This window comes from Scyliorhinus canicula, chromosome 5 (genome assembly GCF_902713615.1).
Source record: "Scyliorhinus canicula chromosome 5, sScyCan1.1, whole genome shotgun sequence".
NCBI classification, from domain to species: Eukaryota; Metazoa; Chordata; class Chondrichthyes; order Carcharhiniformes; family Scyliorhinidae; genus Scyliorhinus; species Scyliorhinus canicula.
In genome coordinates, this window is record NC_052150.1 from 38,520,688 (window position 1) to 38,533,914 (window position 13,227).

Consider the following 13,227-nt stretch of genomic DNA (forward strand, 5'->3'; position numbering starts at 1 on the left):
GTTGTCTCAGCATTTTGGCTTGCAAACGTTCATCATTTATCACAAGTGCAACTTGATCGCGAAGCATTGAAGCAGCAACCAAGGAGAAGTTACATGACTGAGCTCTTAACTTTAAAGCAGTAATAAAAGAATCTACCAACTCCCCTTTCAGCTGCAGCCTTTTTCTGAACATGTAGCGCTCATAGGTCTTGTTCACTTGCTTTTTGCAGTGAGCACTGAATTTCTGTAGCACTGTGTTATACTTTGTTTTATCCTCATCTTCAGCAAATTCAAAAGAGTTATGCAACTCTAATGCTTGCGTTCCAGCCAAATTAAGAAGGGCTACTTTTCTTTGATCGGAAGCATTTTCTAGCATGGAGGCAGACAGGAAAACGTCAAACTGCTATTCGACAAATGCTCAATTTTGACATAATTTACCTTTGTTCGGAAGTAGTCAGGTTTCTTCAGACTTTCCATCCGACGATCCGTCGTCTGTGTAGATTCTTTGGATCGGTGTCGTGGCAAAATTGTCTTATTCAATTATCTTAAAGCTAACCTGTCTAATCTAATTGTTTATTATTTTTAGAAAGATACTCCTGGTACCATGTGGTGTTCTTTGTGGTTCTAATCCGAGAATGTTTGGCGTAGTATTCACAAAAACCACAACTAGTTTTTATATTGAACAAATCTAAAGATTTATTTGCACTACTTAATTAGATTCTACACTTAGTCCTATATAATAAACAGTTGATAATAAACATACAATCTACACTCATCTACTACTAATCTCTACACTAATACAATAACTATGATCTGCACTCAATCACATTGGACTGGATTCTCCGCTCTGCCGCGCCATATTTCCGTTTCACCCTGCTGACAGGATGCTCCGTTACGCCGGCAGGTCAATGGGGTTTTCCATTGTGGTGCAGCCCAATACCGTCGGGAAACACTCGGGCTGCCGGCAAACAAAGCATTCCGCCGGCGGAGAATCCAGCCCATTATCTTTCCTACAGTCTATCTTCTACTGTTATATAGTTCTGCATCTAGCTCCCCCCAGTGATTGATTTGGACAAAACATTAACCCTAGGCGAAATCCGCGCCGCGTTCTATTTAAACTCTTACCGGTCATGAGGCTCCGCCCTGTGGCCACTGCTCCCTCAATTCCCGGCAGCCTATTCCTGTGCTCTATTTTTCTTTGTTCTTAGTGGCAGTGAACATGTGAGGTTATCTAGTGCAAAACCAGTGTACTTTGTAACAAGCACATGGCCAAATTGCACTCAGTATTAGAATATGCCTTTGTGTCAGTGTCAATACATTTTAGGTCCTGTAGGACATTGTGTTTTCTCCAAATCAACACACTGTAGACATTCCTCAGCATCCAGATAAACACACTTGAATGTTCCCTGACTCCTGGGCCAATGGGATGGCACGGTGGCACAGAGGTTAGCAATGCTGCTTCACAGTGCCAGGGACCCAGATTAAATTCCAGCCTGAGGTGACTGGCTGTGTGGAATTTGCACATTATCCCTGTGTCTGCGTAGATTTCATCCAGGTACACCAATTTCCTTCCACAGTCCAAAGATGTGCAGGTTAGGTGGATAGACCATGCTAAATTGCCCCTTAGTGTCCAGGAATGTGCAGGTTAGGATACAGAGATAGGGTGAGGTGAATGGAGGGATGGTGGTTGGGGGTGGGGGGGGGGGAGAGAGAGAGAGGAAGTGGACCTGTTTCGTGGGTGGTGGGGGGGGGGGGGGGGGAGAGAGAGAGTGGAAGTGGACCTGTTCAGTCGGTGGGTGCGGGGGGGGGGGGGGGGGGGGGGGGGGAGTGGACCTGGGTGGAGTGCTCTTTCCAAGGGTTGGTGCAGACTCGATGGGCTGAAAGATGATCTTCTGCATTGTAGGGATTCTATGAACAGACGATACAATAGTCTAATGTACAGAGACTGACACACTGCAGAATATTCCTTTGTACTTGGACCACTCATGGTATAGAATATTTCCTCCTGTGTCATCAACACATGATGGAATATCCCTTGTATGCAGATCAACACATGGTAGAATATTCCCTTGTAAAGTAAGGAGAGCTGAACAACAAAATTGTCCTGGCTGGAGAAATTGTTTCTGTGAGGTTTGGGATGGGATTGCTGGAAGGAATATGATGGAATAGTATGAAGAATGACAATAAATAGGTAAATAAAAGGGCTTGTAAAATATTTTAATAGCAAAGTGGAGTGAGAAATCTTGGTAGTTTCTGCTGGCTTCAAGTTACATTGGGTTCTGAAATATATTTTTGTGATTTGTAGTCAAGTAGATTGTTATCAGTTTTCTGTTTCAGAATGGCTTTCAATCCACAAGTTCTCCTTCATTGCGTCTATCATGGCTCTGGTTAGCACGACAACATCCTTTGCCGCAAGCAGTTTCATAATCTTTTTTGCCCTGAGGATTTACAAAGGTAACAAATGCACCTTCTGTGCATTCTATTATGTCACAGGTTTGTGCACTAAAAAACATTCTCAGTCTCTTGAACCTAATGATATTCCTTTTGTGTTTCTAGTTCAAAAGCGACACATGCAGCTCACTGCTGTTTTCATCTTCTTCCAAATGGTTGCCTTTATCTTTCTGTTGATTGCAGCCCTGCTGTGTATAATTGATCTAGGTAAGTGTTTTCCATGTATTTCAATTCACACGGTAACCACACTTTTTTATCGCTCATCAGAGCTCTGAAGGCTGAAAGAAACCATGGATCCCTGCTTTGTGGACATGCAGGATATTATAGTCAATGAGGAGTCCCTAAAAGGAGAGTCAAAAATTAATTTATTTCCTACTCCACTAGGGAATACAATAACAAAGTAACAGTCCACGTCCCATCCGTGACCATACTGAGCAGCCAGCTCCTTCCTCGGCCGGCTTTTATCTCCGGGAATTATTGGGCCCGTTGCTGGGCCTCCGCCCCTCAGCGGATAAGCTCGTACTTCACGAGCTGCACGGGGAGATCAATTGGGTCGGCCGGTGGGTCTCTTGGGGGTTATAACACAGGCAAAGCACAATAAAGACAAATATGTAAACAATCAGATCATTTGTTATCGTGTTGATTGAGGGAAGCACATTGGTTGGGAGAGTTGTCTTTTCTTCAAATAGTATTGAGGGATCTTTTACATGAGAGACAGAGGGTGGGAATTTGCTGCCCTGACCCCATGCAGTGAGGTGGGTGTCATTAAGGGCAGGATGCAAATATTTGGTGAGCTGTTGGATTTTAACAACTCTCCTAATTTTCCCATTGTATCCACCCGTGATGTGCCTGCAGTGTGGGGGTTGGACAATCCCACCGATAGTCTCACCTAATAGCTCAACTGCAAGGACATCATTTTTGATAATGCAATATTCCTTGAATGCTGTCTAAGGGTAGAAATTTACCTGGTCCGGGAAAGGTGTGGGGCTGACCCGGAAGGAAGTGAAATAGCACATTTTCAGATAAAGCATGAATCCCAACCTGATAGCTCATGCGCAGCAGCGCACCGACCGGCAATTATGGACCTACTTGAAACTATTAACTTTCCAATTGACTACAATGTTCCATGGACGTGCGATTTTTAGGTTAGGTTACCAATCCATTTTTGCAGGTTTCTCATCCAAGAGCTGGAGAAAAGGGGCTGGAATCGAGGCGGGCTGTGGACTTAAGGGTTTTGGGAATGAGTGAGGGTTCGATTTTGAGTATTTTCAGCATTATCTCTACATTCTGTGTAGGATTTAGCAGAGCCTGAAGCTTTCATGACATTGCTGTCCTCTGATAACACAGATTTGGGTCCCTCTGTTACCCCATCTGCACAGGTCAGCTCTATTTTCATCTCTGCAGATAGATATAATGCACTAAATAGGGAGCACCTCCTCTGGGGAGGAGCACAAGGAACAAAGAAGAGAGGAGGTCGGGTGGTCGCAGGTATTATCTTAGAGCAGGGTGCTGGCACTGGATGGTCAGGGCCAGCAAGGAGGACAAGGTGACTGTTTCCACAAAAGACATCACTACCCAGTTGCCAAGGTATACAGGCAACAAAAGAACTACCTGGACATTACTGAGATCCAGTGCCGCAAGAGGCTATGGATTTCATGGGTAGTTATCACAAGCATTTTCCTGATGAATGGGTGGCCTCCAATTGTGTAGGTGGACACCAAAAGCCTGTGACTTTCAAGGTCACTGTGGCACTAAACATGTATGCCTCCGGATCCTTCCAGGGCTCTGAGGGTGAGACTTGAGTTTCGCAATCAGCTGCTCACAGCTATGTCATGCTGGTGACTGATGCTCTGCTCAGGTGGGTAAGAACTTTCATTAATTTAAAAATACAGCAAGTCAGACAGGCTGAGTGGGCCAGAGGCTTGTGGTGATATGAGTGGGAGCACTGCCATTGGTGCAGAGCATTGGTTTCCCATTGGCTCTGGCTGGTCATGTGCCTCTCGTCTGATTGGCTGGGACTAGTCATGTGACTTCTCACCAATTGGTCGAGAGGCAAGTAGACCCCGCCTCCGAGGCGGGGTATAAGTACCCAGGTTTCCCAGCGGTTGGCCTTTCTCTGTAGTCGACCACCGGGCTAACAACTAGCTGATTAAAGCCACAGTTTGGATCTTCATCGTGTCTCGCGTCCAATTGATGGTTCATCAATTTAACCAGCTAGAATTTTGAAATGGAGCTACGCATCAAGCCTGACTGCCTCCGCACCAGCCCGCATGTCTCAAATGCGCCTGCAATTTTTAAACATTGTCAGGCGTGTTTCAACAGTTACCTGACAACTGCAGCCAGCAAGCCCACCAAGGAGCAGAAACTCCACATCCTCCACTCGTGCGTGGGCACGGCGGTATACTCAATGATTGAGGACGAAAATGATTATGACGCGGTCATGGATATCCGGAAAGGACACTTTCTCCGGCCGGTCAACCAAGTATACGCACGGCATCTCCTGACACCTAGACAGCAGTTCCCTGGTGAGTCACTCGACAGCTCTAGGGAGAATGTGCGCCTGTCCCCAAGTTTCTGCGACTGAGCACATGGAACTTTCAATTAGAGACGCTTATGTTGCCGGCATGCAATCCTCCTCTATCCGCCAACGATTGCTGGAGAAGAACGCCCGCCTCCCGCCCCCCGCAACAGGCCCACTGACACTGCCCCCAGCTGCCATGAGGTTCCCACGGGCGCCGCCATCTTGGGTCCCGGACGCCACGTGCAGGTCATGGGCGCCGCCATCTTGGGGCCCAGCTCCACGTGCGGGTCCTGGGCGACGCCATCGTGGGACCCCAATTCCACGTGCGGGACCTAGGCGCCGCCATCTTGGGCCAACACGGAAGGCCCTGCCAGCGATTACTCTGCCACCGAGCATGACCTGGAACTCTCACCATGACTTGCTTCCATCACACTTGACCAGTCGCGACCATGCTCGCTCGCCAAGGACTACGACAACGATCCAGCTCAACGGACACAAAACAAAATGCCTACTGGACTCCGGGAGCACGGAAAGTTTCGTCCACCCCGTCACGGTGAGACGCTGCGCGCTCCCCATCCACCCAGTTAAGCATAAAATCGAATTGGCCTCGGGTTCACACTCCGTCCAAATCACCGGGTGCTGCATAGCGGACCTCACGGTCCAGGGGAGGGTTTTCAAAAACTTCAAACTCCTCATTCTCCCCCGTCTATGCGCTCCGGCACTCTTAGGCCTGGATTTCCAGTGCAACCTGCAGAGCTTAACCTTCCAATTCGGCGGTCCTATTCCCCCCTTACTGTCTGCAGCCTCGCGTCCCTCAAAGTGGACCCCCTTCCTTGTTTGTTAATCTCACCCCAGATTGTAAATCTGTCGCCACTCGGAGCAGACGATACAGTGCCCAGGACCGGACCTTCATCGGGTTCGAGGTCCAGAGGCTCCTTAAGGAAGGAGTTATCGAGGCCAGCAACAGTCCCTGGCGAGCCCAAGTGCTGGTAGTTCGGACTGGGGAGAAAAACCGAATGGTCATTGACTACAGTCAGGCCATCAATAGGTTTACGCAGCTGGACGCGTACCCTCTCCCCCGTATTTCCGACCTGGTTAACAGGATCGCGAAATACAAAGTCTTTTCCACGGTGGATCTTAAGTCCGCCTACCACCAGCTCCCCATCCGCGCGAGTGACCGCAAGTACACCGCGTTTGAGGCAGATGGGCGCCTCAACCACTTCCTCAGGGTTCCATTCGGTGTCACAAATGGGGTCTCGGTCTTCCAACGGGAGATGGACCGAATGGTCGACAAGCATGGGTTACGGGCTACCTTCCCGTACCTCGATAACGTCACCATCTGCGGCCACGACCAGCAGGACCATGACATCAACCTTCAAAAATTCCTCCGAACCGCGAAACTCCTTAATTTAACCTACAATAAGGATAAATGTGTGTTTAGCACCGACCGTCTAGCCATCCTCGGCTACGTAGTGTGTAACGGAGTGATCGGCCCCGACCCCGAACGCATGCGCCCGCTGATGGAACTCCCTCTCCCCAACTCCCTCAAAGCCCTCAAACGCTGCCTGGGCTTCTTCTCCTATTAAGCCCAGTGGGTCCCCAACTACGCCGACAAAGCCCTCCCCCTCATCCAGTCCACCTCCTTTCCCCTGTCGCTGGAGGCCCGCCAGGCCTTTAGCCGCATCAAAGCGGATATCGCAAAGGCCACGATGCATGCTATTGACGAGTCCCTCCCATTCCAGGTCGAGAGCGACGCGTCTGACGTAGCTCTGGCGGCCACCCTGAACCAAGCGGGCAGACCCGTGGCCTTCTTCTCACGAACCCTCCACGCTTCCAAAATCCGCCACTCCTTGGTGGAAAAGGAGGCACAGGCCATAGTCGAAGCTGTGTGATATTGGAGGCACTATCTGGCCGGCAGGAGGTTTACCCTCCTCATAGACCAACGGTCAGTGACTTTCATGTTCGATAATGCACAGAGGGGCAAGATCAAGAACGACAAGATCTTGCGGTGGCGGATCGAGTTGTCCACGTACAACTACGATATCTTGTATCGTCCTGGTAAGCTCAACGAGTCTCCCGATGCCCTATCCCGTGGTACCTGCGCCAGCACGCAGATTGACCGCCTCCGCTCCCTCCACACGGACCTCTGCATTCCAGGGGTCACCCGTTTTTACCACTTTATTAAGACCCGCAACCTGCCCTACTCCGTTGAGGAAGTCAGGACCGTCACCAGGGACTGGCACGTCTGCGCCGAGTGCAAACCACACTTCTACCGCCCCGAACGAACGCATCTGATCAAGGCATCCCGCCCCTTTGAACGTCTCACTATAGACTTCAAGGGTCCCCTCTCCTCCAACAACCGTAACACATATTTCTTGAGTGTTATTGACGAATACTCCCGCTTCCCTTTCACCATTCCCTGTCCCGACATGACCACAACAACCATCATAAAGGCCCGCCTATCCATCTTCTCCCTGTTCGGTTACCCCGCGTACATCCACAGCGACCGTGGGTCCTCCTTTATGAGTGACGAACTGCGTCAATTGCTGCTCAGCAGGGGCATAGCCTCTAGCAGGATGACCAGTTATAACCCCCGGGGTAACGGTCAGGTCGAGCGGGAGAATGGCACCATTTGGAAGACCATCCTGCTGGCCCTACGGTCTAGAGATCTCCCTATCCCCCGTTGGCAAGAGGTCATCCCCGACGCCCTTCACTCAATCCGGTCTCTCCTCTGTACTACCACTAATCAAACACCTCATGAACGTCTTCTTGTTTTCCCTAGGAAGTCGTCCTCAGGATCCCTTCTACCGACCTGGCTGGCCACTCCCGGGCCCATCCTGCTCCGGAAGCATGTGCGGGTGCACAAGTCCGACCCGTTGGTTGAGCGAGTCCAGTTACTCCACGCCAACCCGCAGTATGCGTACGTGGAGTATCCCGACGGTCGGCAGGATACGGTCTCGCTTCGGGACCTGGCACCCGCCGGCGTGTGGCCTTTTCCTCTTCCATCAACACCTCCTCCCCAACCCCAATTCCCCCCTGCGCCCCCACGACCCAGCGCACAGACCCCCTCTTCCCCGATTACAGCGTCTCCACCACCGGCCCGGGGTACGGCGACACATCTACGACCGACTCTCCCGGAGGCAAGGACGACGATCGGCCCGACGTCACCGGCTCCACTGCGATGGTCCACCAGAACACCATGGGCACCCGACAGGCTGATCGTGTCCATCTGATGCAACCATGGGACTTTATTGGACTCTATTGTAATTTTCTTTGCATCCTGATAAATTATGTAGTATTGTTTATTTTGCCACGAGCCAGTGGGCAGCCCATATCTTCTCGATTATCTCTACTCATACCACCAGTCCTCGGACCCACCCCCCTCTCTCTCTCTTCCCCTCACACCCACCCCCCCCCCCCCCATGGGCACCATTTTCATCCCAAACACTTCAGAACCAATCACTTCAAGAACCCATTGCAGGATCACTACATAGTAGCTCCTGGATGACATTGTGTTCCAGGGCAAACATATCTGTAGTGAGTGTTTGCGGCTTGTGGACCTTCAGCTCAAGTCATTGAGCTGGAGGCTGAGCTTCAACACTGTGACACATCAGAGAGGGAGAGAGGTCCCTGGATGCTTTGTGCAGTGGTTAGCACTGTTGCCTCACAGCTCCGAGGACCCGGGTTCATCCCGGCCCCGTGAGGTTGGGGTGGACGGGTACGAACCATCATTGCCACGGCCTTCAAGGCAGCCGTGTGGCTGTGCACAACTCTGACTGCCCACTGTGATCTTAGTTCCATGGGTCATATTGGTGTTCCCCCCCCAGGGCACCCCACCCGAGGTACCCTCTGGCCCCAGCCGACCTGTCAATGGGATGGGTGCGCTTCAGCACAACCAGTGCCATCTTGTTGGCTGAGATGAGTGTGTGTGTGGGGAGTGGAGTGCCGATATGTGGCTGCAGCTTGTCAGCCTCTCAAGTGGCAATCCCGACCTTGGCGAATTCAACGCCATTTTTCATAGGAATCGGTCATGTTCTACCTGGTGCCATGTGGTAGTCGGTTTTAGGGGTATTACGGTACCTAGGTTGATGTTGTAAGACCATTGGTATGGGAGGTACCTAAGACTGCAAGATCATTGGTGAAGCCTGCCTGCTGGTTCCGCCCAGTAAGGCAGAGTATAAGAGTCTGTGTCTCCCGAGCTGCTGCATTCTGTACCTGCGCTGCTGGGGGAAACATCTAGCCCAATAAAGCCTTCAATTGTCATCCAATCTTGCTTCAGGAGTCATTGATCGAGCATCTGCAACTCAGCCCCCACGTGGCAAACTCAGCGGCAACTTTCAAACACTGGCTGGCGTGCTTCAATGGCTACCTCAGGACGCCCACGACGGCACCCACGGAGGGCCAGAAGATGCAAGTTCTGACTTCCGGTGGCGGCGATGACGTAGGAAGCCGCACATTTGGGAGCTCCCGTTTCAAATGGACTTTTCGGCTCTTTTTAGAGCCCAAAACGGAAATTTTTCGACGTCTCCCAGTGGGAGAAGGTGTGCTGATCGACTTTCTCCGCAGTTCATGACTCGAACTCAGAGTGGAAAGGGGGAAAAAACGGCAGCAGCTCCCCAGAAAAAACGGGGAAGGAATCCAAGATGGCGGCCGGCGGAGCTCCAGAGGAGTGGAAGCAGTGGGCCCAGTAGCAACAAGCTGCTCTCCTGCGCTGTTTTGCACATTTCAAGGCTGAGGTACTGAGCTCTCTGCAGGAAACGAACAAAGGCTCTCGGAGAATCAGACGACCCAGGGTGCCGCCATCAAGGCGTTGCAGACGCAGGCACTGAACGAGAGGAGGAGGCCGTGGCCCTCGTGAGTAAGGTGGAGGGGCACGAGGCACTCCACAAGAAGTGGCAGGACCGCTTCTAGGAGCTTGATCACCGCATGAGGCGGAAAAATCTGCGGATCTTGGGCCTTGCGGAGGGGCTGGAGGGGTCGGACCTGACAACCTACGTGGATACGATGCTGAACTCGCTAGTGGGGGCCGGGTCTTTCCATCTGCCCCTGGAGCTGGAGGGAGCCCACAGGGTACTCGCCAGGAGGCCTAAGGAGAATGAACCCACGCGTGCGGTGCTGGTGAGGTTCCACCGGTTCAGTGATCGGGAGTGTGCGCTGCGCTGGGCCAAGAGAATGGGGTAGTACGGATCTACCAGGATTGGAGTGCGGAGGTGGCTAAGCGGCGGTCCGGATTTAATCGGACGAAAGAGGTGCTTTACAAGAAGAAGATACGGTTCGGAATGTTGCAGCCTGCGCGCCTGTGGGTAACTTATTCGGACCGGCATTATTATTTTGATTCCCCAGAGGAGGCGTGGGCCTTCGTGCGGACGGAGAAACTGGACTTGAACTAGGGGTTGGGGTTGCGGGGTCGGTTGTAATACTTTATTGCTGGTTTCTGCTGTTGCTGTATCCTTTTTTTCTGTACTTTTGCAATTTTGATATGGTTATTTATGGGGGTGTTCTGTTTTTTTTTGCTGTGGGGCATTGTTTGAGTTTTGTATCTTGCGGGGAGGGTTGGGGGGGTTTGTTGTATTCTATGTCGGGTTGGGGGTATGGAGTGGGGCTGGTATTTGGGAGCTGCGTCAGAAGGGTATGGTGGGGCAGTGCGAAAGCGCGGCCTTTCCTCCGGTTTCCCGCGCTGCGGGGCTGGGGGGTGGAGACAATGACGGGGGAGGCGGGGCCTTAACTGGTTCTTCCCCGTGCTGGAGCGGTGCCTGGAGGAGGGATAGGATGACGGATGATCCCACTTTGGGAGGGGTCGGGTTATGGGCGGGACTTTCCGGGGTCAGCAGAAGTTAGCTGACCCACGGAAGTACAATGGAGGACGGTTCGCGGCTAGGAGGGTTCCTAGCCTCGGGGGGGTGGAGGGAGGGGGGGAAAGGGGAATACCGGGTTGCTGCTGGCAGGGTCAGGAAGGAGCTGGTGGGGGCCGGGGGGACAGAGGTGAGGTGTTGTCGCTGTGGGGACTGGGTCGGGCGGGGGGTGCTGGCCTGGGGCGGGCAGTCGATGGGTTATTGCTAGTCGATGGGGGAGGGGGGGCGGGACGCCCTCTGATCCGGTTGGTCACCTGGAATGCGAGAGGATTGAATGAGCCGGTGAAGCGGTCGAGTGTACTTGCTCATCTGAGGGGGCTAAAGGCAGATGCGGCAATGCTTCAGGAGACCCACCTGAAGGTGGCGGACCAGGTCCGTCTGAAGAAGGGGTGGGTGGGGCAGGTTTTCCACTCTGGGTTGGATGTGAAGAACCGGGGAGGGGCGATTTTGGTGGGGAAAAATGTAGTTTGAGGCATCGGAGGTGGTGGCAGATAAGGGGGGTAGGTATGTTATGGTTAGGGGCAGGCTACAAGGAGAGAAGGTGGTACTTGCTAGTGTGTATGCCCCAAATTGGGACAATGCGTGCTTTATGAGGCGTATGTTGGGACGGGTCCCGGATCTAGAGGCGGGAGGTCTGATCATGGGGGGGGGACTTAAATACGGTGTTGGATCCTTCACTGGATCGGTCCAGCTCTAGGACGGGTAGGAGACCGGCGGCGGCCAAGGTACTGAGAGGGTTTATGGACCAGATGGGTGGGGTGGATCCATGGAGGTTTGTGAGGCCGAGGGCACGGGAGTACTCTTTCTTCTCCCACGTACATAGGGTCTACTCTTGGATAGACTTATTCGTGGTGAGTAGGGGACTGATTCCGAGAGTGGAGGAGGCCGAGTATTCAGCCATTGCAATCTCCGACCACGCTCCGCATTGGATAGAGTTGGAGATGGGGGAGGTGCGGGACCAGCGCCCATTATGGTGGTTGGATGTGGGGTTGTTGGCAGAGGAGGAGGTGTGTAGGAGGGTCCGGGCAAGTATTGAGGGGTACCTCGAGGTGAATGATACGGGGGAGGTTCCGGTGGGGGTGGTCTGAGAAGCCCTGAAGGCAGTGATTCGTGGGGAGCTGATATCCATCCGGGCACACGGAGAGGAGCGAGAGGAGTGAGAGTGATAGACTGGTGGGAAAGATGCTGGAGGTAGACAGGAGGTACGCAGAGGCACCAGAGGAGGGACTGTTGGGGGAGAGGCGCAGCCTGCAGGCTAAATTTGATTTGCTGACCACTAGAAAGGCGGAGGCACAGTGGAGGAAGGCACAAGGGGCAGTGTACGAACATGGTGAAAAGGCAAGTAGGATGCTGGCTCATCAGCTCCGCAAGCGGGATGCGGCTAAGGAAATTGCTGGAGTGAGAGACAAGAGTGGGAATGTGGTGCGGAAGGGTGTAGAGGTGAATGAGGTCTTCAAGGACTTTTACGGGGAACTGTACCGGTTGGAGCCAACGGGGGAGAGGAGGGGAATGGAGAGGTTCCTCGACGGGCTGTCTTTCCCGAAGGTGCAGGAGGAGCAGGTGGAGGGGTTTGGTGCGCCGATTGAGCTGGAGGAGCTAGTTAAGGGGATCGGGCAGATGCAGTCAGGGAAGGCACCGGGGTCGGATGGGTTCCCGGTGGAATTTTATAAAATATTTGTGGACCTAGTGGGCCCCTTGCTGGTGCGGATACTTAATGAAGCGTGGGAAGGGGGGACTTTGCCCCCGACAATGTCGCGGGCGCTGATCTCGTTAATCTTAAAGAGGGACAAGGACCCCCAGCAGTGTGGTTCATACAGGCCCATATCTCTCCTCAACGTAGATGCCAAGGTGCTGGCAAAAATCCTGGCCACCAGGATAGAGGACTGTGTGCCAGGGGTTGTACACGAGGACCAGACAGGGTTTGTGAAGGGAAGGCAGCTGAACACGAATGTGCGGAGATTGTTGAATGTCATCATGATGCCGGCGATTGAGGGGGAGGCAGAGATAGTGGTGGCGCTGGATGTGGAGAAGGCCTTCGATAAAGTGGAGTGGGGGTACTTATGGGAGGTGTTGGGGAGGTTTGGATTTGGTGAAGGGTTTATTAGATGGGTGAGGCTGCTATATAAGGCCCCGATGGCGTGTGTGGCCACGAATGGGAGGCGGTCGGAGTACTCCCGGCTTTACCGAGGGACCAGGCAGGGTTGCCCCCTGTCCCCCTTGTTGTTTGCATTGGCAGTCGATCCGCTGGCGATGGCGTTGAGGGATTCAGAGAGGTGGAGAGGTTTGGTGCGAGGTGGGGAGGAACATAGGGTGTCGTTGTATGCCGATGACCTGTTACTGTATGTGGCGGACCCGGTGGGTGGGATGCCGGGGGTGATGGAGCTGCTAGCTGAGTTTGGGACCTTTTCAGGTTATAAACTAAGT

General features: G+C 52.7%; 1 protein-coding gene across 5 annotated transcripts in view; it reads left to right on the plus strand.

Annotated features, from left to right (window-relative positions):
* The window catches only part of LOC119965918, a 185,160-nt gene that overhangs the window by 77,214 nt on the left and 94,719 nt on the right, over nt 1–13,227 (plus strand). For 4 of the 5 annotated variants that reach the window (XM_038796927.1, XM_038796929.1, XM_038796930.1 and 1 more), the window contains one exon: nt 2,317–2,637. In XM_038796927.1, coding sequence (XP_038652855.1) covers nt 2,317–2,637 — 321 coding nt within the window. The remainder of the gene's footprint in view (nt 1–2,316; nt 2,638–13,227) is intronic. The other variant, XM_038796928.1, reaches the window with a different exon arrangement.